General features: G+C 41.8%; 1 protein-coding gene across 3 annotated transcripts in view; it reads left to right on the top strand.

The window, feature by feature from the left end:
- The window catches only part of LOC102570620 (H(+)/Cl(-) exchange transporter 6), a 133,564-nt gene that overhangs the window by 3,212 nt on the left and 107,350 nt on the right, over positions 1–23,002 (top strand). For all 3 annotated transcript variants that reach the window (XM_059724106.1, XM_059724107.1, XM_019498718.2), the window contains exons 3-6: positions 2,109–2,284; positions 4,295–4,387; positions 10,612–10,855; positions 15,600–15,794. In XM_059724106.1, coding sequence (XP_059580089.1) covers positions 2,109–2,284; positions 4,295–4,387; positions 10,612–10,855; positions 15,600–15,794 — 708 coding nt within the window. The remainder of the gene's footprint in view (positions 1–2,108; positions 2,285–4,294; positions 4,388–10,611; positions 10,856–15,599; positions 15,795–23,002) is intronic.

The raw sequence follows: 23,002 nt of genomic DNA, 5'->3' as shown, positions 1-23,002 counted from the left end.
GTGGCAATCCTGCTGCTTGGAGCCTGGCTGGCAGCCAGCGTGTGGCTTCAACTGGCTAGGATCTGGTTTTGAGCAGTGCATACTGTCCCCGTGTGCACCCCTCTAATTTTTTTTGCATGGGCTTTTTTGACCCCTGGATATTCAGGGCCAACCCCCCATGCTGCTCCCTTGAAGTGCAGAGAACAGCTGAACATACAGTATATGGCACTGCAGACGTGTTTGCGGTACCACATGCCTCACGGCCGTGCTCATCTGGATGCGGCCTATCTATCTTTCTGTTGTGCCTTCAAATGCTGCTGTAACTAAGGTTCTGTCAACATTTTCTATAATTTCTGTGTGATAGGCTATTGGGGCAGGAGTTCCTGGTTTTGATATTCATCTGTGTAGGCAGATGCAACTTCTGTAGATGCCTCTGGGGCAAAATCAGTGAGGATATAAATAGCTGGGTAAGTTTTACCCCATTTGGGGGCATTAGAGGAAAGTTAAATTGGTTCAAAATAGCTACCCAATATCAAGTAAGTCAGGATGGGAGTGTGGCTAGCAGGGGGTTGGGTCCAGCAGACTGGAGGGGTTTGGGGGTTCACCAAGGGATTGGGGGCAGGCAGAACTTGTGGGTGGGGTAGAAGGGCAAGAATGGATTGGGAGTCCACCAGGGGATAGGGGGCAGGTGCAAAGTTGGGGGGGGGGCAAGTGCAACCTGCAAAGGGTGGAGGGGGCAAACATGACCCATGGGTACAGTGGGGGGTGCTGCTGCAACCTGCAAGGGGGGGGGCAGATACAAAACCCACAGGGTTTTGCTGGGATCTTGGAGTGTCTGGAAGGGTCCATGGTAGGGGCTTGGAGGGGATCAAGGGCTACTTTTAGCCTGCCCCTGAGCCCACCCAGTGAAACTACATCCCTATCCCTTCTGCCCCTCCCTGCATTGTGACCAAGTTGCTCAGCTCTGGTAGTGGCGAATGCTGACAAAAGCAGTTGCACCTGGAGCAGCTTATGACAGGGCTAGCTGGGGTGGAGGTGGGAGGAGAGGGGTATGGGCAAACAAAAGCCCAGTGGGGCTGGGTGCGGGGGGGGCGGGGGGGAGAGCAACCCCAAGGTTGGGACCAGTGGCTGGGTTTTCCCATCCCTGGGTCTGTGCAGAGAAGTTCCATGTACTGGTTTGACCTAAATCAAATAAGTCTGATACTACATAAATCAAGGTTTATCTTAAAGTGGGTTCTGCAGTTTTTAGATCAGTTTGTGTGCAAGCAACTTCTGTTCCGTTACAGGTTTAAACTAATTGCTGGTCATTGAGACCAGGTCTGTTAAGTGTAAGGTCAGCACCAGGATGAGCTAAGTTTAAATTGGGTGGTCATTTTGAACCCAATTTAACCTCCCAAATGTCTGTACTTAGCCCAAATGTATATTGATGATAAAATGGGAATTTGGTGCAACTTCCACAGGCTTGGTGTTCAAAAAAGGCCTTTATCAAATTCCAAGGTGAACACAGTGAGTTATCATCAATTTAATCACAAAAAGGCAAGCAACGCTCTAGGGCAGGAGTGTCAAACAACCCTGGACCTTGGGTTGGATATGGACCATAGGTGCTTCTCCCAGGCCAGATTCCTGGAGCCAGCAGCAGCTGCAGTGGATCTGGGTCTGGGGCCAGTGGCAGTTCTGGAAGCAGCTGTCTACTTGGGTCAGGCATAGAGTGACATCACAGGTAGGGGAGTGGGTCAGGAACAGATAGCAGCATGGGTCAGGGACCAGAGTGGGCAGCAATGAGGGTGGCAGAGTGTCTGGCAGCATCAGTGGGTGAGAGGCCGGGAGTACCAGTAGGGGAATGGGTGGCAGCCCTTGTCCTGGAACAGGCAGCAGTGTGGATCCAAGGGTGGATGGCAGTGAAGCAAGCGAGGACTGTATCTGCATAGCTGTTGCTTGCCCCCCTGCTGCTGCTGATGGTGTTCACCAGGGTCCAGGGACCCTGAATTCTGCAGCCATATCTCCCAACTTCTTTGTAAGACTTGAGACCAGTTGTGTACCATGTGAATGAAGCATTTTCAGCTAGAATTCTAACATGCTGATGGGTCTGAATGTGTTTAGAAGTAATCCTTAATTCTTTCTCTTTTCAGTTCTTTTGCCCAGCAGGTGTACCATGTGGACTGCCAGAAGTCACTGGGTTTCTGAATGGGGCTTCTATCCAACATATTTTTAATATCAAGACTTTTCTGGGAACATTTGTGTCTTGTGTGTTAGCTGTGGCATCTGGACTCTTCTGTGGACCAGAGGGCCCTATGATTCATTTGGGGTAAGAAACACTGTGGAAATGTTGGAGCTGTTAGGGCCTGCTTGTCCATTAAGTTGCATCTTAATTATTTACTCGTGCTCAAAGTAGGTATAAAATTCAACCAATACAAATTGTTCTTTCGCATATGTGGTGCTTTTTTATATGAGCTTGGCACAGGTGTAAATAACTGCACAAGTTGAAAGGCAGTGGGCAATCAGGACCTCAGACTTTTTAACTTTCCTAGATTACACCTCATTTTACTCCCTGCCCCAAAACCGCTTATGGTCAACAATGACCAAATCCATTGGTCTAAACTATTTTTCTTTGCAAGCATGGTAAAATAATGGTTTGTCAGTCAAATTGGAGATACATACTTTTAAGTTGTGAGGTGGGGTCATATTCATGGATAGGAAAATAATTGAATATATCAGGGGTTCCCAAAGTTTTTATGCTGCGGCCCAGCAAACCGTGGCCTGGAAGTGACCATGGCCTGGCAAACCATGGCCCAGCAGTCACAGCCGACCACGGCCAGAATTTCCAGCGGGAAGACAAGCAAGGATACCCCCACCCTGGGCAGGGACGGGGGGGGGACAAACCCTGCGCTGCCATGGGACCTGCAGAAGGAGGAGCAATCACTTCCGGTCCAGCAGCTGACCGTGCTACGGGCTGGTAGCTGATCTGCTGTGGCCCAGGGATTGAGAACCCCTGGAATATATATTCTTGCTTAAGAAAGCATTTAATTAATCCCCCCCTCACCCTTCCCCCTGCTTTAAATAAAAGAGAACAAACAAACAATCTCCAAGTCTTTCTGTCATGTTTCTGGGAGAGCAATAGTTTCCTTCATTTATTTTAATGGGACTGGAGTTTTCCATATTTAAGTAGTGTCTTGATTAGACAGGTTAGAAATGGGTTCCCTCTTTTCAGATAGTTTATTTCCTTTCTAGGCAGCTTAGCATTTTACTTCTTATCCCTATTTTTGTGTAAAATATTCAGTCTTGAGGGTTGGTTCTTCCTCTTCAGTCTCTACCAAGCAATAAACTCCTTTCTACCACTTTGTGCATTTTACTTGTATGTAGGTGCAGTAGCCTGGAAAAATGACTAAGGTTTAAAAAAACAAAAAGAGAACAAGATTTAGTTAGTGGTGGCCACAAACTTTTCAGACAGTCATTACCAAGGCCTAGCTCTCTTTTTGGGTTTCCTTTGTTTTCATTACTTTCAGACTTTTGTCTCCAAGAGGTCGGTGCCTGCAGCTGTGATTTTTTTTTTCCTTTGTGTGCATGTCTTTGTTTATTTTTAACCATGACAGATGGTCCAGAAATGTCACCAAACTTACATAAAGATAGCTGGTGCAGCATTAATTTGATGCTTTGCAATACAGAGTTAATAATTAAATTAATTGAATTTTCTGAACAGCACTTACCTTAATTATGCATAAACATGCACAACTGTTTAAAAAAAAAACCTCAGCCAGTTTAGCTGTGGGCCAAAATTTTAATTTTCTACAAAGCATTTAACGGTTTTCCTGATTTGTAAAATGTTCATGAAAACAGGGTTTCCTCTATGTTCCCCTTCCTTCCTTCCGATGTAGTTCTGAAACACAGCCTAGAAAGTATGGTGGTAATTGTAATCATTATACATCTTCCACTGAGAATATAACTGTTCTGTTCCCAGTGGTCATTAAACTGGGATTGATGACTAAAATGATGGATTATAATTCATCATGTCAGCACATTTAGGGAGATAGTAACACACAGCTCATCAAAGCAGCCTTTATGGTTTATCATCATTGTGAAGAGACCTTTTAATCTCTGAATTATTAACCTGAAAAGTTTTAATAGTCTCCTGTGTCAACAGAACATTGTATATTTTAAAGGTAATGTGTTCTGCGGGCCCTGTATTAGATCTGTTGATGTCAGTCTTGCTTTGTTGCTCCATGTCTGCTAAGGACCTGGCCATTTTAGTTTTGACTTCAGTTGCTGTGTGAATAATTTTTTTAAAAATTTCACTAATTAAAAAAAAATGCTTTTTCAGTGCAATAATAGGTTGTGGTCTGAGCCAGTTGAAGTCAGATACCCTGGGAATTCATCTCCCATTCTTCACAAGGTTTCAGAATTCAGCTGATAAGTAAGTGATTGACAGAATATAATTGCTAAGCCTTTGAAGACACAGTTGCCACATTCTGATTCTCATAGCAGACATGCTAAGCTGCTAATCAAATAGCTAGCGAGTTAATAAAATTATGGAACATTTGGTCTAATAATGTTCTAGCTTCTTGGATGGTTGTAGAAAGAAAATATCTCTTTCTGTATGGAGGTATGAATGCGACTCAAGTATATTCATGTCCCTTTCCATTAAAAAGGGATCTCTTCCTTTCCCAGTGATTTTTTTCTATAGCTGAGCTATGCCGGGCTGTCCCATGTGGAGATCTGTTAAAGCAATGTCTGTGTAATAGTTATGTTGAATGGTTATGAAAACATTTAATTTAACACTTTGAGACTAAGCCTCCATTGCCTTGCACCTCCTATTGACATTTCCTGTACATCTATTTAAAGTGGGTATAAAGGCCCAGACTTAATTAATTTGGACAAAAGTTTCAACTCAAATGGTTTTCAGACCTGCATATTTTTTCAGTCCTGATTATACTGCAGATCCCAAGATGTCAGTTTATTCCCTGCTGCATACATAGAAGATACAGGCTTGTGGGTTTTTTCCCTCTCTGCAAAAAAGGAGACTGTATATACTGCCTTAAATCTGAAGGTCCTCTGTATATGGTCTAGATGGATCTTCCAAATCCAATCTTGTGAATAGTGTCATTGAACTCAGTGAAATTAATTATATCAGTAACGATTTAAAAGGTCAAATTATGTCTTGCAGATGCTGCTTATTGGCTTATAAAATACATGAATACAAAACTGTAGTGTTTGTTTGGTTTCCAAGGAAAGGGAGAAATGGGGTGGGGGGGAACCCCTCATCTAAGCAAGAAAAGGCTATTGTGAACTATTTGTGGTTTAAAGGATAATCATAAAGCACAGCTTGCAAGATATGTGATATGCTTTTGTCTTTAACTTTTATCATCAATCACTGAAATAAATCTAAGACAGGCCTGTTAAACAAACTTACTCATGGAAGAAATTAGTGATTACTGTAAGAGGAACAGCAAAAGATTTTGCTTTTGTTTTGTAGTACAATATAAGATAATTAGAGGGAACAGTTAACTCTGAGACTGGAAAAATCTTGGGAGAAACATGTCATCTAAAAATCCTGTTTATAAAGAAAGGATTAACTTTAAGCAGTGAACAAGACTTGGCTCCTCCTCTGTGTTGTCATCTCTTAAGGGGGAGGATGGAGAAGCCAGCTAGTTCTCTGGTATTTTGAAGGCAGTAAATGGGCTTATCACTATCTCTGCTGTCGTTTAAAGTAAATACCATTGGTATAAAAGCAGTTTTGTGTAGATGCAAGGATTTTTGGGGATATTTTTTAATGGACCATCTGTGTAGGTGGGATAGCTGTTGGTCAAGCTTTTGGGCATCAAGTACCCTTTTAAGTTTTTAATAAGTATTCAAAATGTTAAAGAATCTTGTATTCTGGATTTCAGTGGTCAACACTTGCTAATGTGAGAGAGAGGCCCAAGTCTTAATTTGTCACATTAACTGGATTGGTCATAATTACTGGTGGCCAAGCATAGAAACTCATGAATGCAGTGGTGGTTACCACTCAGAGCAGTTTCAGTGTTTAGGTATATTAAAAACATGTTAAAATCTTAAAAGTTTCAAAATCAAGCAGTCAACAGTGAGAAAATGCCAGATTTAAGGCTGTTGTAGCCTTCATTCAGTCCCATGTGCATTATAATGCAGTCTGATTAAGTGGTCACATACTATTTTTCGCCCATAGGACCCCTGCCATATTCCGTGTTGCAGAATGGATGGTGGTCATTCAATAAGCAGCTACTTTGATGTTTGGTTTTGAACAAAGGTGATCATGTGTTCTTGGTCCCATGCACTAATTATTGCATGCTATTCTTACCCTACTCTGCTTATGTTTCTCCGTGGGCTTCTCTGTGGTTCTTATACTAATGAAATCCAAATGTTTCACAGACATTCCTGGACCCCTAAAAGGTGAAATGCTAGTATTAACCCCATTCAATACAGGGGGATTCCTAGATTGTAAGGCTAGTAGAGTATTAGATCACTTAGTCTACCCTCTGTATCTCTTCAGACATTACTTTTAACCCAGATAACCCATACTGAGACTAATGAATTATGTCTGCATAAAGCATTCCCTTCAAGAAAGGCATCCAGTTTCTATCTGAAGGTATGAAGAGATGGAGATCCTTGGTAGCTTGCACTTACCTTGGTAGCTTTCTCCAATGGTTAGCCATCCTCACCTTTAGCATTTGTGCTTAATTCCTAATTTGAATCTCCCTTTCTCTTCCACCCATTAATTCTTGTTATGCCTTTACCCATTAGATTAAAGAGCCCTTTAGTACCTGGTATTTCCTACTGATCAAGGTACCTATCCCCAATAATTAGGGTGACCATAAGGAAACCCAAGACACCCAGGGGTAAGCAGGGACGTGGGTGGGCACAGTCTGGCGGCGAAGTGTAACTGCCTGCTGCACTATGCCACCCTGCTGCTCTGCTGAACTGTGCCCCACACCCCTGTGATTCTGGGACTCTTGTTTTAGTTTTTACCAACTGGCTGTGACCGGCCTTTGAAATTCGGGATGTATGGTCAGCCTACCTGTAATCAACTCACCCCTGAGGCATCTTTTTGATAAACTTCATAGATCAAGCTTTTTCCACCTTGCACTATAAGCATTTTCTTCAGTCTTGAATCTTTGTGGCCATTTTCTCTACATTTTTCAGTTTGTCCTTGTGTCCTCATTATTTACCTTTTATGTCTTTGTGCTACACAAGATTTGGTTAGTACTGAGAGATGAAAGTTGAAAGGATCCACTAATTTTGGGTGAGATGCTGCAGTGATTTTTCAGCAATTTTTTTTGCATTTCATAGAATTGAACATGTTCACAGTGCTGCTTTTATTGACTTCAGTCATAGATGAGAGATCTCACCACTTTTGCAAATCACTGTCAGGAGGCTCAAGTTGATAACCCAGATAACGAGGAATATGCAGCTAGTTACCATTTCTGAAACGTTTGACATATGACAGTATGTGGTCATATAATAAAACACTATTATAATACAAGGTAACTGGGTCAAGTTAACTGGTAACCTTAATTTTGTCTATATTAAACTTTGAGTGCTTGACATGGGCTGCCAATGTGGGGACAGAGTCAGGAAGCCTAACTGCACCTTGTCATGCATCCACAGATGCATCACGAGCAGGTCCAAGGAGGTGATCCTCCTCTTCTATGCGACACTGGTCAGGCCGCAGTTGAAGTAGTGTGTCCAGTTCTGGGTGCTGCACTTGAGGAGGGATGTGGACAGCATCGAGAGGGTCCAGAGGAGGGCCACTCACGTGGTCAGGGGGCAGCAGGGCAGGCCCTACGAGGAGAGGCTATGAGACCTGAACCTGTTCAGCCTCCAGAAGAGAAGGCTGAGAGGGGATCTGGTGGCTGTCTATAAACTGGCCAAGGGAGACCGGCAGGCTATGGGAGAGTCCCTGTTCCCCTGAGCACTACCGGGAGTAACTAGGAATAACGGCCATAAGTTGATGGAGAGTAGATTCGGGCTAGATATCAGGAAGCACTACTTCACAGTCAGGGCAGCTAGGATCTGGAATCAACTTCCAAGGGAAGTGGTGCTTGCTCCTACCCTGGGGGTCTTCAAAAGAAGGCTAGACAGACACCTTGCCGGGGTCATTTGACCCCAGCATTCTTTCCTGCCCATGGCAGGGGGTCAGATTTGGTGATCTGCTCAAGTCCCTTCTGACCCTACCTACTATGAAACTCTGAAACTTTGAAATGTTAATCTTTTAATACAGTTGTTAACGTGTAAGTTCCAACTTTTTTTAAAAGCAACCTGAAGGTAAAGAGATCATCATGTTAATCCATATTAGCTCCCACATGGCTCTTCAACATGGTTTGAATCCTCAGATTCACAGCACAGACCTCTGTCACTTGGGCAAAGAGAGTTACCTGAGAAAAGTGGAAGGTTGTTGCCATCTTTGTGCTAGCCACTAGGGGCCCTTGTACATGTACTCGGCATTCACTAAAAACGTTCCTGGTTTAATTTTTCTTTCTTAGTTTAAGACGGCTAAATAAGTAACGTGGACTTAATTTACCACGTAAGGGCTTATTATGCTATGACTATTAAAAAGCGATAGAGGGAATATCAGAACAATTTTACTCTCATGCCCTTTCAGTCCTACCTTGCTGCCAGGTGGCGCTCTGGGACAAGAAACACCCAGCCACAGCACGTCTGCCACTGTTTTCCTGGGTGCAAGTTGCACAGGACGCTCGGCTGGCTGAGGCGCAAAATCATTCTATGCAAAGCTAACCCGAAGTGTACACCAGCTTGGGGAGCTCGGGAGCTTTTTTTGGTGCCAAACCTTTCCGTGCAAAGCCCTGCAGGGCTCCCCAAGTGTACACAAGCATCTCCCAAGGCTGGGTGAAGGGGGGGAGGGGTACCTTTCAGGCGGCACGCTGTTTCTATAAAATAGCCCTCATGGAAGAAATTTAGGAGCTAAAAATAAAACATGTCAGAGGTGTTTTAAATTACCATGAAGAAAAAAAGCTAAAACAATAAAAGCTGATAACGTGGATACATACATGCAATTTAGCTAGCTTAATGGCAATTTTTGTCACATGGACACAGGAAAAATGTAACGTGGTAACAGAAGAGGTGTAACATAGACAAGTGCCCTAGAGGGAGACAAGGCACACATTCTCTCAGAGGATTTACAGCTATTTAATGACAGAAGAAGAAGGTTGAGATTTGGAAATCCTTAGATTCTATTCCAAGGGAGGGAGTGGGGCGAGACATGGGAGTCTGCAGTGGCAGACTTTACACCACCTTTCCCTCTGAGCCCCGGTCCCTCCAGCTTCTCCTTATCTCCGCTCCATATCCTTGTTTCCTTCTTGCCCCTCTGCAATCTGATTAGGCCATCGCTGCCTTCTTCATGTCACTGTGTCAGTGCTGGGAGGGGGGGCCAAAAAAGTAGAGATTTACTGTGCTCCTAAGGCTTCTCTACAACTACTGGTGGTAGTTAGAAAGCAGTTGGAGGGAAAGTTCCTGCTTGGCTCTTGCGGGCTCAGGCTGGAGCGTGTTTAGTACAGAAAGAAATCTTCAGAGAATTAAGCTCTAATGAACAGATCTCTACTGTGATTTTTCAGAAGCTCGCAACTTGACCAAATGTGGTCACATTTTCATGGGAAAGGCAAAAGATACATTCCTGATACCAGCATGCTTTCTTATTTCAGATCCATGCTCTAAAGCAGTGGTTTTCAACCTGGGGTCTGTGGACCCCTGCGGTCAGACTAAGGGGTCTCTGCAACAGACGACTATGATCAATCAAAAGCATGTGAATATTCACACTTAAAATTCAAAGGGATCCATACCTCCATTTGACATTTTTTAGGGGTCTGCAAATGAAAAAAGGTTGAAAACCACTTCTCTAAAGGATAGCAGTGTAGGAACTTTGCAATGAAATGGTTATGAGAATTTTTCCTTAAAATATTTTTCTAATTTGCCGAACCATTTTATAGAAAATTGTCTGAGGCAGGCACTTGGTATGGAAAACTTTAGCCTTAAAATCTAGCAAAATTTTAAGCAAGTGAAAAATAGGGTCTGTTTAAAAGAAAGCTGTGGGCAAATTGCATGATAGATGATGCCATCAGTACCAACTATCATGCTCTGAAGAGGAATCAAGCCTTGCTGAACGTTCCTAATGTAGGGAGGGAGAAGTTCATTTGGAACAGGATATAAAAGAAAAAAAACTATAAAGCAAATTGATCAATCACTCAAACTACATCTCTTTCTGAGCTGTCCCAGGTTCCTAAGCCCTCTGTATATAACTCCCTGGTAGCATCACTATAATATGAATATACAACTGACAGCTCTGAGAGTTATGCTTGTTTTTGGTGTCAGCTTTTTTAGCAGCTTGGTTTATGACTTGGACTTTTTGTGTACATGGCAGTAAAGTGAAATCAAGTCACTATTTCTAAGCCACCATGCAGACACTAGTTATTGCTGCTGTTGTGGCTCAGATTTGAATGTAGACCCCAGAGGTGAAAGACTCTGTCCCAATAACACCCTCAACTATCCAGACCCCCAAGTTCAGTCCCTTTCTAAATAATTTGCTTGAATTTTCTAAGTAGAGTTGACTCTTAAAGCATGACTTGCCATAACCCATGGTTTTCCTATAAATGATACTTCTATCTGTCATAGGAGGAATTTCATTACAGCCGGTGCAGGAGCAGGGATAGCTTCAGTGTTTCGTGCTCCAGTGGGTGGCCTCTTGTTCACACTAGAGGAAGTGGCTTCATTCTGGGACGTCAGACTGGCCTGGCAAACCTTCTTCTGTTGTCTGATGGCCACATTCACTACGGATTTACTCTCCTCTTCCCTTGATGGATTTGTTTACAGAGGTCATTTTGGATTTTTTGAAGCAGAGAAAGGAATTTTATTCTGGGTATGTACCAAATGGAGTAGTAAAAAAAATATACCTCATGGCTTTATAATTTTATATGGCAAGCACCCCTAACTGAGGGTCCTCTGAGGGACTGGGTGAAAATATCTCTGGCATAATTAGTTTCCAGTACAATGTGGTTCATTACATTGTAAAGTGTAAGTGGGGAAATAAACTTATTTTCATTTTTTGAAGCGGGGCTGCTTTTAATTCTTTTGGGCTATAATTACAATTGTGAAAGGCAGCTTTTTCTCTGCCATATCCCATACCATGTAACAGCTATCTGTAAATGCAGATTAAATGACTTCCCTGATATCCTTTACCACATGTTTAGTAGTCTTTGGTAACTTACATGAAGGTGAGGCAGCTTGTAGTTCTAACTTGCATTAGCAGGTCCAAGTAAATCCTAGACTTTTTCCCAACAACAATGCTGGCTGTAGATACAGAAAGTAGATTAAATAGAAGAATCTGTTAGGCAGTGAAGTCTTGCTGGCTCCATAGATGATAGATTAGGACACGTTTGACTACAATTTTAATTGCTACAGTTTTTGCTGAATTTGCATTATGATGATCTGCACAACAGGCATCACTGTTGGTTTCTGTATATGGTTTCTCTGTATGCAGTTTCACTCTAATAGCTGAGAATCCAGATGGGCATTGCATTCTTTCTAATTAGTAGAAAATGTTAGTTCTTTAATGTAATGCACTGAACAGTTACTTCCAAACCACTCTTTCTCTTTCCACTGGGAATGCTTGCACAGCGTTGAGCACAGAGCTCATAGTTTTATGCTGTGATTTTCAAAGCAGCCTGATGATGGTTCAATGCAATGAATTCATCAAAATGTCACTTGGGCAGCTAACTCCTTATGAGGTGCCTTTGCAAAGCCTCATTTGATCCACACAACCATATGGAATATGTTGGTATAGCAAGTAAACATACCAGAAAAAAATATCAGAAGTCAGGTCACCTGACCTTTTAAATACAATGAATATCTCTGTGTTGAAAAAAGCAGTTAGTTGTGTTAGTTTTAAATCAGGCAGAATGTAGGACTAACAAGTTTGGAGAATCATTAGCTGTCATAGGCCCTATTAACCTTCAACCTATTGGGGCCAAAGTGTGTGAACTTTTTTCCCTTAAATTTGGATGACTCAAAGCACACAAAGGAAAAAAAAATATTTAAGGAATAATAGATCCCTTGGATGTTGTTTTAGGTCTTAAAAACGCTTCCCTGAAAACACTCTTTCTGTTGCAATGTGTTGCTTACAAAGGGGTTCAAATACAAAGAAATAAAATTTTTTGGAAACTGCAGATATTTGTTTACGCAGTGAAAGATATGTTTGTGTATACTGGATCGTGACACTCCAAAAATGTGATTAAATCTGCACAAATTGTGACTGAGTTTTAGAAAAAACTTGTGTATGCAAACAAAAAATAGAAAGTGGCCATTGGGTAATAGTGGTCAATCTCTGCTTGAGCACAGTTGAGGATGTGGGTCCTTATTCAATGGCGGGCTGAGCACTATCAGCTTCAAGTGATTTCACGCAGAAATACCTGCACTCAGAATCCCATTAGATTAGCGGGTAGTGGCCATATTTGAGATCTGCTGGGTAACTGTATGGAGAAATTTGCACAGAACAATCTTTTCACAATATCCAGGGTTTGAATTATGGAGGGACTTGGGGGGGGGCTGAGCACCCCATAAGAGATGAGAATCCCCTTGTAAGATTTGAAAATCATAACAGGAGGGGTGGGGGAGGAGTCTCTGATTTTGTTAGGGCATTGTGATGGGGAGTCCAATTTTTTTTGCAGCCCCCCCCCCCCCCCCGAGTCAAAGTGTAATTTGAACCCTGACAATATCCCTACTATAGCTAGTTTCACTTTGTTAGCACAAGTATCAATAATTGTTTCCCATCCTAGAAAAAGAAAATCTCTTGACTTTTTCCATTTTTCAGATTAGGTCTGTTTAAATAACAATGGAGTTAGGTCTCTTGCAGTCTCTTGGTTAGTAATCCTTTGTGCGGTCATGTGCCTTCTCACCTCATCTCTAGCCAGATGTAGGCTCTTGGAATTCCATAATATAATTCCATTTGGTTACAATAAAACAAATGCTGGGAAGAGATAAAAACATTCATAAACATGTTTTAAACTATGGTGTCATGGATAGTTTCTGGATACCTGTGGGCCTATTTCTCTCAGCATGTGATAATTTTATCTGAGATCAGCGGAGGCATTTGAAATGTACTTGGCTATGAGTTTAAGATTCAAATTCTTGCTGCATAGGTTTGTTTTGTTTTGAACATCATGTGAATAAGTGCCTATATAAATAAAAGTGAATCTGCTTTGTTAGTTTGCTATGTAACAATGTAGAATTGAAAGGTCCCCCTCCCCAGTCAAGAAAGGTATAAGTTAATTCAGCTTGCAAGGTAACCTTTTGCATAATATGCATGATACATAGCATTTCTGAAAACAAGTTAAGTTTGATCCACAACAAAAAGAAAATTGTACTATATACAACTAACACACAGAAAAGGATAAACGATTTATTGAGACTGACTGCTGCTTTTAATAATATTTGTAGCCTTTTACAAGCTCATTTTAGAGCATTTTCAGGAAAGGGCAGTGGATTCTGGCTCCTTCTATCATCTTTTAGTGTCCCCAGAGGAAAAACTGGATAGAATTACCACCAACATCACTTCTGTTGGGGTTCTATAATTTTTAGTTCTCCAGCTGGTACAGATAACCAGAAATATTTTCACTACAGTTAGCATTCAGCTCAGGAAATTTTACTTCTTTCAAGTTTTGGGGTATTAACTAACACAGTTTATGGTGAGTAAACTCTGAATTGAAAGCTTGTGGGTTATGTTTCTCAAGAAAAATATTTGTTTTCTTCAGTTTCACTTTATCCAGGAAGTTACAAGTAAAATTTATTGAACTACAGCTCCCTGGAAATCTCCAGAGCTCAGGGTTTTTAAGAAGCTTGACTTTATTTTTATTTAGAGCATTGGATTATTATGGGTGAAGTTTATCTGTACAGATAGGAGATTTTCTTGGTAGCTGATCCAAAACTGTGGATTGAAGTGTCATCAGTACTAAGAATTACCATTGTGCCTTGCCTTCTTATGTTCCAAGTGCAAACGCCTTTAGTTAACCTTGTCTTTTTTAGTACAAATACACAACATAGTGGTTCAGATAATATATTACATTAAAACAATGATCTCCATAAAATTGACCCCTAGGAGTAGGAGTTGAAAAGTAAGAACCACATGTGACTGAGGTTAGTTATATAAGGCTGCTAACCAACATTAGGTTAAAGGCATGATGGGATCTGATCTGCAATCCCAACAATCGTGCCTCCTGCTATGCCACATGTGAATGGCAGGAGGTGCAATTCTGAGACTGGGTATCAGGTCGAACCACTGGAGCTGGGTGCTGATCAACTGAGTAGTGGCAGCATAGCAACTGCACTAGGCTCAAATGGGCTCTCGTCTCTGGTCTCGTCCCTTCCAGGGTTTGAGTGGAGGAAGAGTGAGGACCATGTTGGGACTTGAATGGGCCCCAGTGTAGTCCCTGTCTGCCACCAATCAGCTGATCAGGGGAAACATAGGGAACATGCAGTCCCGCTGCTGCCCTGATCAGGTGATTGGTGGCTGGCAGGGACTGTTCCAGGGCTTGTTTGAGCCCCAGCATGGTCCCTATGCAACACATTCATTTTAAGGTGCAATGGAAACCAGCCTAAAATCATTATTTATTTTTTGTGTAATAATTTTGTGGCTCCTTTTTCTTTTCATTGTGCCATTAATTGCCTGAATATGTGGCTCTGTTGTACTTAAAATGTTAATCAAAATGTTAATCAAATCTTTAAGTGTAATGTTGCTAGGGACCTTAAGGACCCCAGCTGTACTTACTGGGAAATGACTTATCTGTATACATTGGTTTGTTAGTTACCTGATAGCTTTGCTACTCTGTTAAATCAACCTGTACATACAATGATTATTCCATTCATTTAATATAGTTAAGCAACAGCTAGCCCAATTAACTTATACATGGTCCAATAAAAGAGATCACAAAAGACCCATTGCCTTCCCAGCTATGATCCTAGATCATAAAGAGTAGCCTTACATCTGTATACAGCAGCCTCAAGTCTCTCACAGTTTTACTTGGAGCTTGTTCTGTGATCTTGAAACATGTGTAAATGGATTAACATTTTAATAAACCCTTTTGTCAGAATGTTTGTGGTGCTTTTAGGTACAGTGAATGAATATGGGCTAATTGAAGTTAATGTGAGTTTTGCCATTGACTTCAGTACAGTCAAGATTTCACACTATTTGGCCATCTGCAATTTTGAATTTTCTCAGTAACAGCAGAAACATCACAGATTTGTGTCTAATTCATGGCTTTTACTTGGGGAGAGAGGGGCCCAGGAAGAAGCTGCAGTACTTAGCTTTCAGACTTATTTGTTCTGTTTCCTGCCATTCAAAGTCAGTGTAAGTGGCCGATTGAGCTAATTGTTGGTGTTTACTTCCTGGTCCCAATCTGGCAAGGGGAGGTATTTGGCTCTTCATGAGATCAACCCAAACTTGAATAAAAGGACTTCAAAAGCCTCAAGGAAAGATCTGTTTCTTGTACAGAAATCTTTGCTTAGTTGTTGCACTGTTGTACCATATTTCACTTAGAAGAGCAGCTGCTATATTTTAACTTGGTGGCAGAATTCTCAGAATGTATTGTTTCTCTTCTCTTTCAATTCAGGTTAAGAACTTACTGGATTTGAGCATCTTGGCCTTCATTCCGACCATTTTCTTAGGCATCCTTGGAGGCCTGTTAGGAGCACTTTTTGTTTCCCTAAATATAAAGATAAATAAACTACGCATGCGATTCTTTAGCTCAATTTCCAAATTGTTCCTCAGAAAAACAAGCAAGCTGTTGGAATCCATGATGATTCTTGTAAGTAAATAATAATTTTCTCAAGTTAAAGTTTTAAGTCATATTTTCAGTAGATGAGGTTGTCTGGATGGAATGACAGATGACATGGAAAAGTAAATTCTGTTAGCCCAGAATTTAGCACAATTGGTATTCATGGAATAAAAAGGAAGTGGGTGGCATGCAGAGATTTTAAGCCTGTATGTGCATGTATATATAATGTTCTTTATTTTTTTTTTACACTACTTATCATGTTTTACCTTTTATTTTATATTTATTTTATCATATTTTGTCATCTTTCTTGACTGTTCTTTCATTCTGATAAAACTGCTTCCAGCTAGGGTTACAGAGTTCAATTTTGTTGGACTGCCAACTGTTTGCTTTGTGTGATATTGCTTTGTGGATTATTATTAGGTTCCAGCCATTTTATTTCACTTCACTCTTACACAGCAATGAAAGCTTTTTTAGAGTGTGCTTTCTTGGTTTGGTTGCCTGCTTCCTTTTTCTTTCTCACTGGAGAGGATGCCCTTTCCAAGAGATGGGCTGACCTTGTGAGGTTCCTTCCAACTTGACTTTTCTATGATTCTATGTTCTTTTTTCCCTGGCCTTTCCTATCTTCAGCTGTCAGTCTGCCAGGCCCACTCCCTTCTCATCAACTTGTTATTTTGAAGGGTCATCTTGCTTTCATGTTTTGGGTCTTTTTTTAGTGAACTCGAGTAGATCTCTCACTTATATCTGCAGTTTATACATGTAAAAAGCTTCTAGGAGTTTTTAAGCCCATAGGACTATGACATATCAAAGTACAGCAGCAAGACTAGTTTCTTCTCTTTTGGAGGAAGGTTTATACATGGTGAATAAGGGTTAGGGTTTCAGTTCAATCTTACAACATTTGAATGTTGCTCAAGAGCTTCAGGAATTATCTTATTTCCAGTGCCTGAAATTACCTAGTCTTCTGCTCAGTTTTTATTGATGCAAAGGATTATTAGGAGGAGTATTAGAAAAGTATGGCAAGCTTAAAAGGTTTCTATGTTTTGTAGGTGCATTTTCATCATTTCTGAGTTCATAAACATAGTAATGGATTTAAGTATTTTGGGGGGGCAGAAGGAATGAAGGATTAGGAGTCTTCTATTGTATTTTATTCTGATTCTGATTCCACATTATTTCTTTTCTTCTGAGCACCCAGCTGCCATAATTTTTTTCAGTCTTTGAAGAATTTTTTGGGTTTTCAGATACTTTAAAGTGTCTGAATGCCCTATTGTGCTTTTTCTTTTTTTCAGAGAAACAAACCAAAACCTCATGCTGTTGACATCACTTAGGCAGGCTTGCCAGCATATTTTCTGAGTTCAAACTCTATCCCCTTCTCTGCTGAAGAAGAAAGCCCACCCATACAGATCCTCTCATCCTGCTTGCCCAAATGAGCCTATAAGCCAGCCAGTGCTTTGAGGCAACAAAAGGACATTAGTATCAAGAAAGAGGAATTATAAGGATGATTTTGGTATCAGTTACTGGATGACCATGAGAGAGAAATTATTACAGATTTAATTCTACTATTTTTTTTTACGTATGTTGACATTGGGTCCTGTCTACAATAAAGTAATGTCAGTGTTGTAAGCCAGTGGTGTATGCAGCATTAAGCCCAGCTATAACAGGGCACATATTTATTTTGGTTATTATATAAAGAGAACCATATGGAAAAACACATCAGATATATAAGCCATATTGTAATTGTGTGCCCCCAGTGTGATGGTTGTAACTGTTATGGCAGAATAGAGAGGACTTAAAACAGGGCACTGGGCCATGTATATACAACTTGATTGCTGTGAGAGGACTTTTTTATTAAATTATAGCCTGTTATCAGTCTATGTTCTTTTACCTCAGACTTTATTGTTTTCAGTCACCTATTTACTTCATTTGGAGAAAGAAAAAACAAGTTCTTGTTTTAAATAATAAAAATCTTTGCCTTTTAGGAATAAGAGACTCCTTGATCAAAGTAAATTCAATATTGCCCTGGAAATGGACCTGGGTGTGCAGGCACAAAATAGAATTTTATTACCCTTGAGGCCTAATAAGTATGAACTTTTCTATATCCAGAAAGCTCCACACACTTCTTTAATGACCACCTCTTGGGCCACACATGGAGTATTGAACTAGAGACCTTCCAGAGCTAAAAGCATAAATTGTTATAGCTTGAGTTGTATAACCCATTGGTGAGTGTATACCAGTGGTGCTCAACCTTTTTCTCCGGTGGGCCAGATGGGCAGTGCCCAGTTGCTCTATAGATTCATAGACGTAGGGGTCGGAAGGGATCTCAATAGATCATTGAGTCCGACCCCCTGCATAGGCAGGAAATAGTGCTGGGTTCAGATGACCCCAGCCAGATGCCTATCTAACCTCCTCTTGAAGACCCCCAGGGTAGGGGAGAGCACCACCTCCCTTGGGAGCCCGTTCCAGATTTTGGCCACTCGAACTGTGAAGAAGTCCTTCCTAATGTCCAGTCTAAATCTGCTCTCTGCTAGCTTATGGCCATTATTTCTTGTGACCCCCAGTGGCACTTTGGTGAGTGCAGCCTCATCAAGAGATGAGAGCCTGAGAGCCATGGGAACCAAATTTCCATGAGCCATGAGAGCCAAACTTCCTGACCTATGGGGAGTCCTGTGGACCAGATTCCAAGGATTCACAGGCCAGAGGTTGAGCACCCCTGGGTTACACTTCTAATTTCTCTGCAAGATGACTAACAAATTTTTTTAGCATTTGAAAACTGGGGTGTGGAAACCTCTGTTTCCTACATCTCTTTATATCTAGTCTTATTGTTTGCTTATTAACTTCATCCTGCTTTTATCCCAGACTGGAGCTCAGCTCCTTGAGCGGAACAATATTGAAGGAAAGGATCCTTTATGAATTTACTTATAGAAACAGTTCAGTTCCATGCAATGATACTTGGCTAAAAGAGTAAGATCCTACGGGAGCAGGATATCATTTTTTTCAAATTGCGGTATTGTTTATTCAATGACTGCTGAATTTGAGCACCTTGGGGACTACAGCTTCTATCCTTGACAATCTACATAATGTCTGCTAGGAAATTGTGTTTCCTTCTTTCATTCCAAGCAAATATTTAATCATTTTTACTGTCCAGCCCCATGTCTGGTGTACCTAAGAGAACCCAGATAATTTTTAGGGTTAGGTTACTTTGCTCTCCTGGGATAGATTTCATAGACATTAGGACTGGAAGGGACCTTGGAAAATCATCGAGTCCAGCCCCCTGCCCGAGGGGCAGGAATTCGGCAGACTTCATAGGATCCCAGCAAGATAAACATCCAATTGTCTCCTGAAAGTGTTCAAAGTTGGTGCTTGAACCACCTCTGGCGGCAGTCTATTCCAAACCTTGGGAGCTTGGACAGTAAAGAAATTCTTCCTTATGTCCAACATGAAACGGTCACGGAGGAGTTTGTAACCATTTGACCTTGTCATCCCTTGGGGTGCTCTGGTGAACAGATGTTCCCCCAGATCCTGGTGAGCACCCCTGATAAACTTATAGGTGGACACCAGATCACCCCTGAGCCTGCACTTTTCCAGGCTGAAGAGTCCCATGGCTCTCAGGCTCTCATCATAAGGTCTATTTTCCTGACCCTTGATCATGCATGTGGCTCTCCTCTGCACTCCCTCAAGCTTCTCCAGATCCTTTTTGAATTGTGGAGCCCAAAACTGGATGCAGTACTCCAGGTGCAGCCTCACCAAAGCCGAGTACAAGGGGAGAATGGTCAAGCAAATCCCAGGATGTCAATATCTATGGATGCAAGCCAGTGTTTTGCTCACTTTACTAGCAGCTGCATCACATTAAAGGCTCATGTTCATTTTGTGGTCAATCATGACCCTCAAGTTCCTTTCATCCGTAGTGCTAGCCAGTGTAGCACTGCCGAGCCTATCAGGATGCTGCAGGTTTTTCTTCCCAAGGTGGGGTTTGGGAAGAAAAACTGTAGTGTTGGTTTGAGAAGTAACCTGGGACATCAAGCAGCTGTGTATGATTGCTTCAATGCTCACATGGTTTGCTGCAGCTTCAATTTTGAAGGGCACGACTCTTCTGGTCAGCTCTGTGGGACTATTAATGACTAGAGAAGTGATGCCCTTTGATGCAAAAGCTAAAGCAAACAGCTGCATAGCTAATCTGTAATTTGGCAATCTACTGCAATCCACCCAAATATGAATGATCCAAGTTCTGTTGTATGTTGTTATTTTTTAATAGTGTTCTATTAGTGTCCTGAGGCCCCAAGCAGAACCAGAACCTCATTGTGTTGGTACTGAACAACACATCTTCATGAAAAACTGAGAGCTGTAGAGTTTATAATTAAATACAGGGCTGTCCAACCGATGGCCCTCAAGGTATTAAATTAGGGTCTCACCTAGCTGCTGCTGCTGCTCCCCACCCCCCTCGCCCTGGCCCTAACTGGGTACAGCAGCTGGAGTCTGCAGGCTCCCCCTCACTCCTCCAGCTGTTGCATCTGCCCTCACTGCAGAGGGTGGGGCAGTGTGATGCAGTGCAGGGAGCTGAGGGTCAGGAAGTCAGGATCATGTGTGGTGGGGATAGGAGGACTGGCAGTGCAGGGAGGAGCTGGATGGGCACAGTGCCTGCAAGTGTGCACATTGCAGTGGGGAGACTGGGTGTCTGTGCAGCCCAGTGTTCTGTGGCTCCCCTGGTGCAGCCCACATGTCATGTCCCCAGGGGCTTAGAAGCTAGACAGCCCTAATCTAATACAAAGCATACTACCGTCATGTGTGCCTTTTATTATTCCAATGTAAACTACACATTTTCCAAAGGAACTTTGTTCCTAGCTGTTCAGGGTTGTAACAACTATTATTTTAACACTACTAAGCCAGATCTGTCTAATTGTAAGCAATTTCCCAGTCACTTGGAAAGGTCTAGCTTTCTCTTTGCTATTACAAGTCTTTCATATACCTTTCATATACTTGTGTGTGTGTGTGGCTGAATCTAGACAACCAATTGGAGAGCTCCGAGCAGACAGAATAAGCCTATATATATATATATATATATATATATATATATATATATATTTACACACTAGCCAATTGCCCGTCAAGAATGATGGGCTGGGGGTGGGCGGGGGCAGAGCTGCCACCTACCACCCCGAGCTGCTGCCACCTCCCAGGAGGGGGAGAGGGGCAGGGAAGCTTGCCCTCTGTCCCCCTCTACCAGCACCCCGTGTTGCCACTGCTGGCCTGCCCCCCTGCCATGGCCCTGTTCCTTGGAGGTGGTGGAGGACTGCCATGATGGCACCCCCACTCTGTTCCCGCTGTCATGGTGGTGCTCTGTTTTAGGCTGGACATAAGGAAAAACTTTACTGTCTGAGCCCCCAGGGCCTGGAATAGATTCCCCCCAGAGGTGGTGCAGGCACCTACTCTGGATTCCTTTAAAAAACACTTGGATGTGCATCTTGCTGGGATCATTTGACCCTTGCTGACTGCCTGCCCTTTGGGCAGGGGACTGGACCCGATGATCTTGTGAGGTCCCTTCCAGCCCTAAAGTCTATGAAATGTATGGTAACATGAGGTAACCCGTCTGCATTTTACCAGCTACATTCTATCACCAGGTCAGTATTCCTTCCTTTCCCTCCCTCACCTACTTGTCTCACACCTATTGTCCCCCATTTCCTCTGATCCTCACTGCCACGCATTTGCATTTTCACAGACCTTCATTTTGTATATTGGCTTCTATTCTACCCAGGAGAACACAGATTACACCAGCAAACTCTTCCCATGCCTGAAGAAGAGTGTTTGTGCCCCAAAGCTTGCAAAGAACAGTTTTCCCAACTGTTTAGTTGGTCTAATAAAAGATATCACATTTACCCAAAGAACCTTGTTTGCCTATGTCCTTGGATCAACACGGCTACAACCAACAACACAATGTAAAAAATGTACTGCGTGACAGGGACTTTTATTCAGACCATCTTTCCTTTCCCTTGTACCTAAAAGGTTCTGCTCAGGTCACAGTCCCTGTCTTATGCTTTGGCAAAAAAATGAGGCAGGAGGTAATGTTTTAATCTGAGAACCATATGATGCATTTTTTTAATTGATAAAAGACATTGTATCACTGTGTTTTTAACCCAAAATAACCTTGTGTAAACAGGTCTACATTTAAATGTGGAAGGAAACTATTGTGGTGGCTTCCACACCCACGAGATAACATCGAGTACCTACTTTCTAATTGGAACTGATTTTCTAATCTCAGTCATTAGAATAGAGAGGTCTGTCTTTATAAGCACTTTTCTGACCTTTGACCTTCATTTGCTTCTCCACAATTTTTCACTTTTCCATGCTTGAGGAAATCACAATGTGGATAGTGTTGCCAAGGACCTAGCAGATATGGTTTTATTTTCCTATTCCTTATCATGATGACAAATGGTCAGGTTCTAAAACCTTGGAATTTCCCTCAGCTGGGCAAACAATTTCAGACTATATATATAGATATACTTTAATTTATCAGAACTCCTAATAGTTACTTAAGAGGATTATTTTTTTTCAAGCTTAATTTAGCTGTGGAGATAGGTCACAACTGCAACTGCCAGTCCATCCAGTTTTCCCACCCATCTTCAACTTTGGGAGCTGAGCTAAAGAGTGACTTAGATCTGAACTATCATTATTTTAGATTGTGCAAAAACAGGACCTGACCTAGGGTTTGTAACCATCAAACCACTCCCCGCTCAGAATTGCATCCCTTAGAAGGCGCTTCCCAGAAACTTCTAACATTTAAGATATAGGCACACAAAGGAGCTGAAATTTATGCTTACAAGACAATTAGCTACAACTGCAGATAAAAAGTTGCATCTCAGCTTCAATGTTTCCATAAAAGTACTTTAACTGTTTTAGTAACCTTCCACAGTGCACATGAATATGTTGCTTATGCCTCAAAAGATGCTTATATGGTCTGGCAATTCATTAATATCTATCTAGGCACTAGTTTAGGAAGGATCACATTTTTAATACACTCTCTGTTTTGTTAGATTGATTTTTTTTTTTTCACCTTCATTTGGCTAGAGCTATAAAAATTGCTAGACCAAAATTCAAAGCCCAAGCATACTTGGACTTTGGGGCAATTTGGAATGAGATTGTAATTGAGTCATTTTTGTAGCTGGAATCTATGCACACTACTGATTTCTACAGTTTCCATGTTTTAAGCAAGTATTATCTCTAATACCCTCCCCAAAATGATAACAGCAGAA

Source organism: Alligator mississippiensis, chromosome 3, assembly GCF_030867095.1.
Source record: "Alligator mississippiensis isolate rAllMis1 chromosome 3, rAllMis1, whole genome shotgun sequence".
Lineage (NCBI taxonomy): Eukaryota > Metazoa > Chordata > Crocodylia > Alligatoridae > Alligator > Alligator mississippiensis.
The sequence above is the reverse complement of the archived record's forward strand: the minus strand, read 5'-3'. Positions and strand labels throughout refer to the sequence as shown.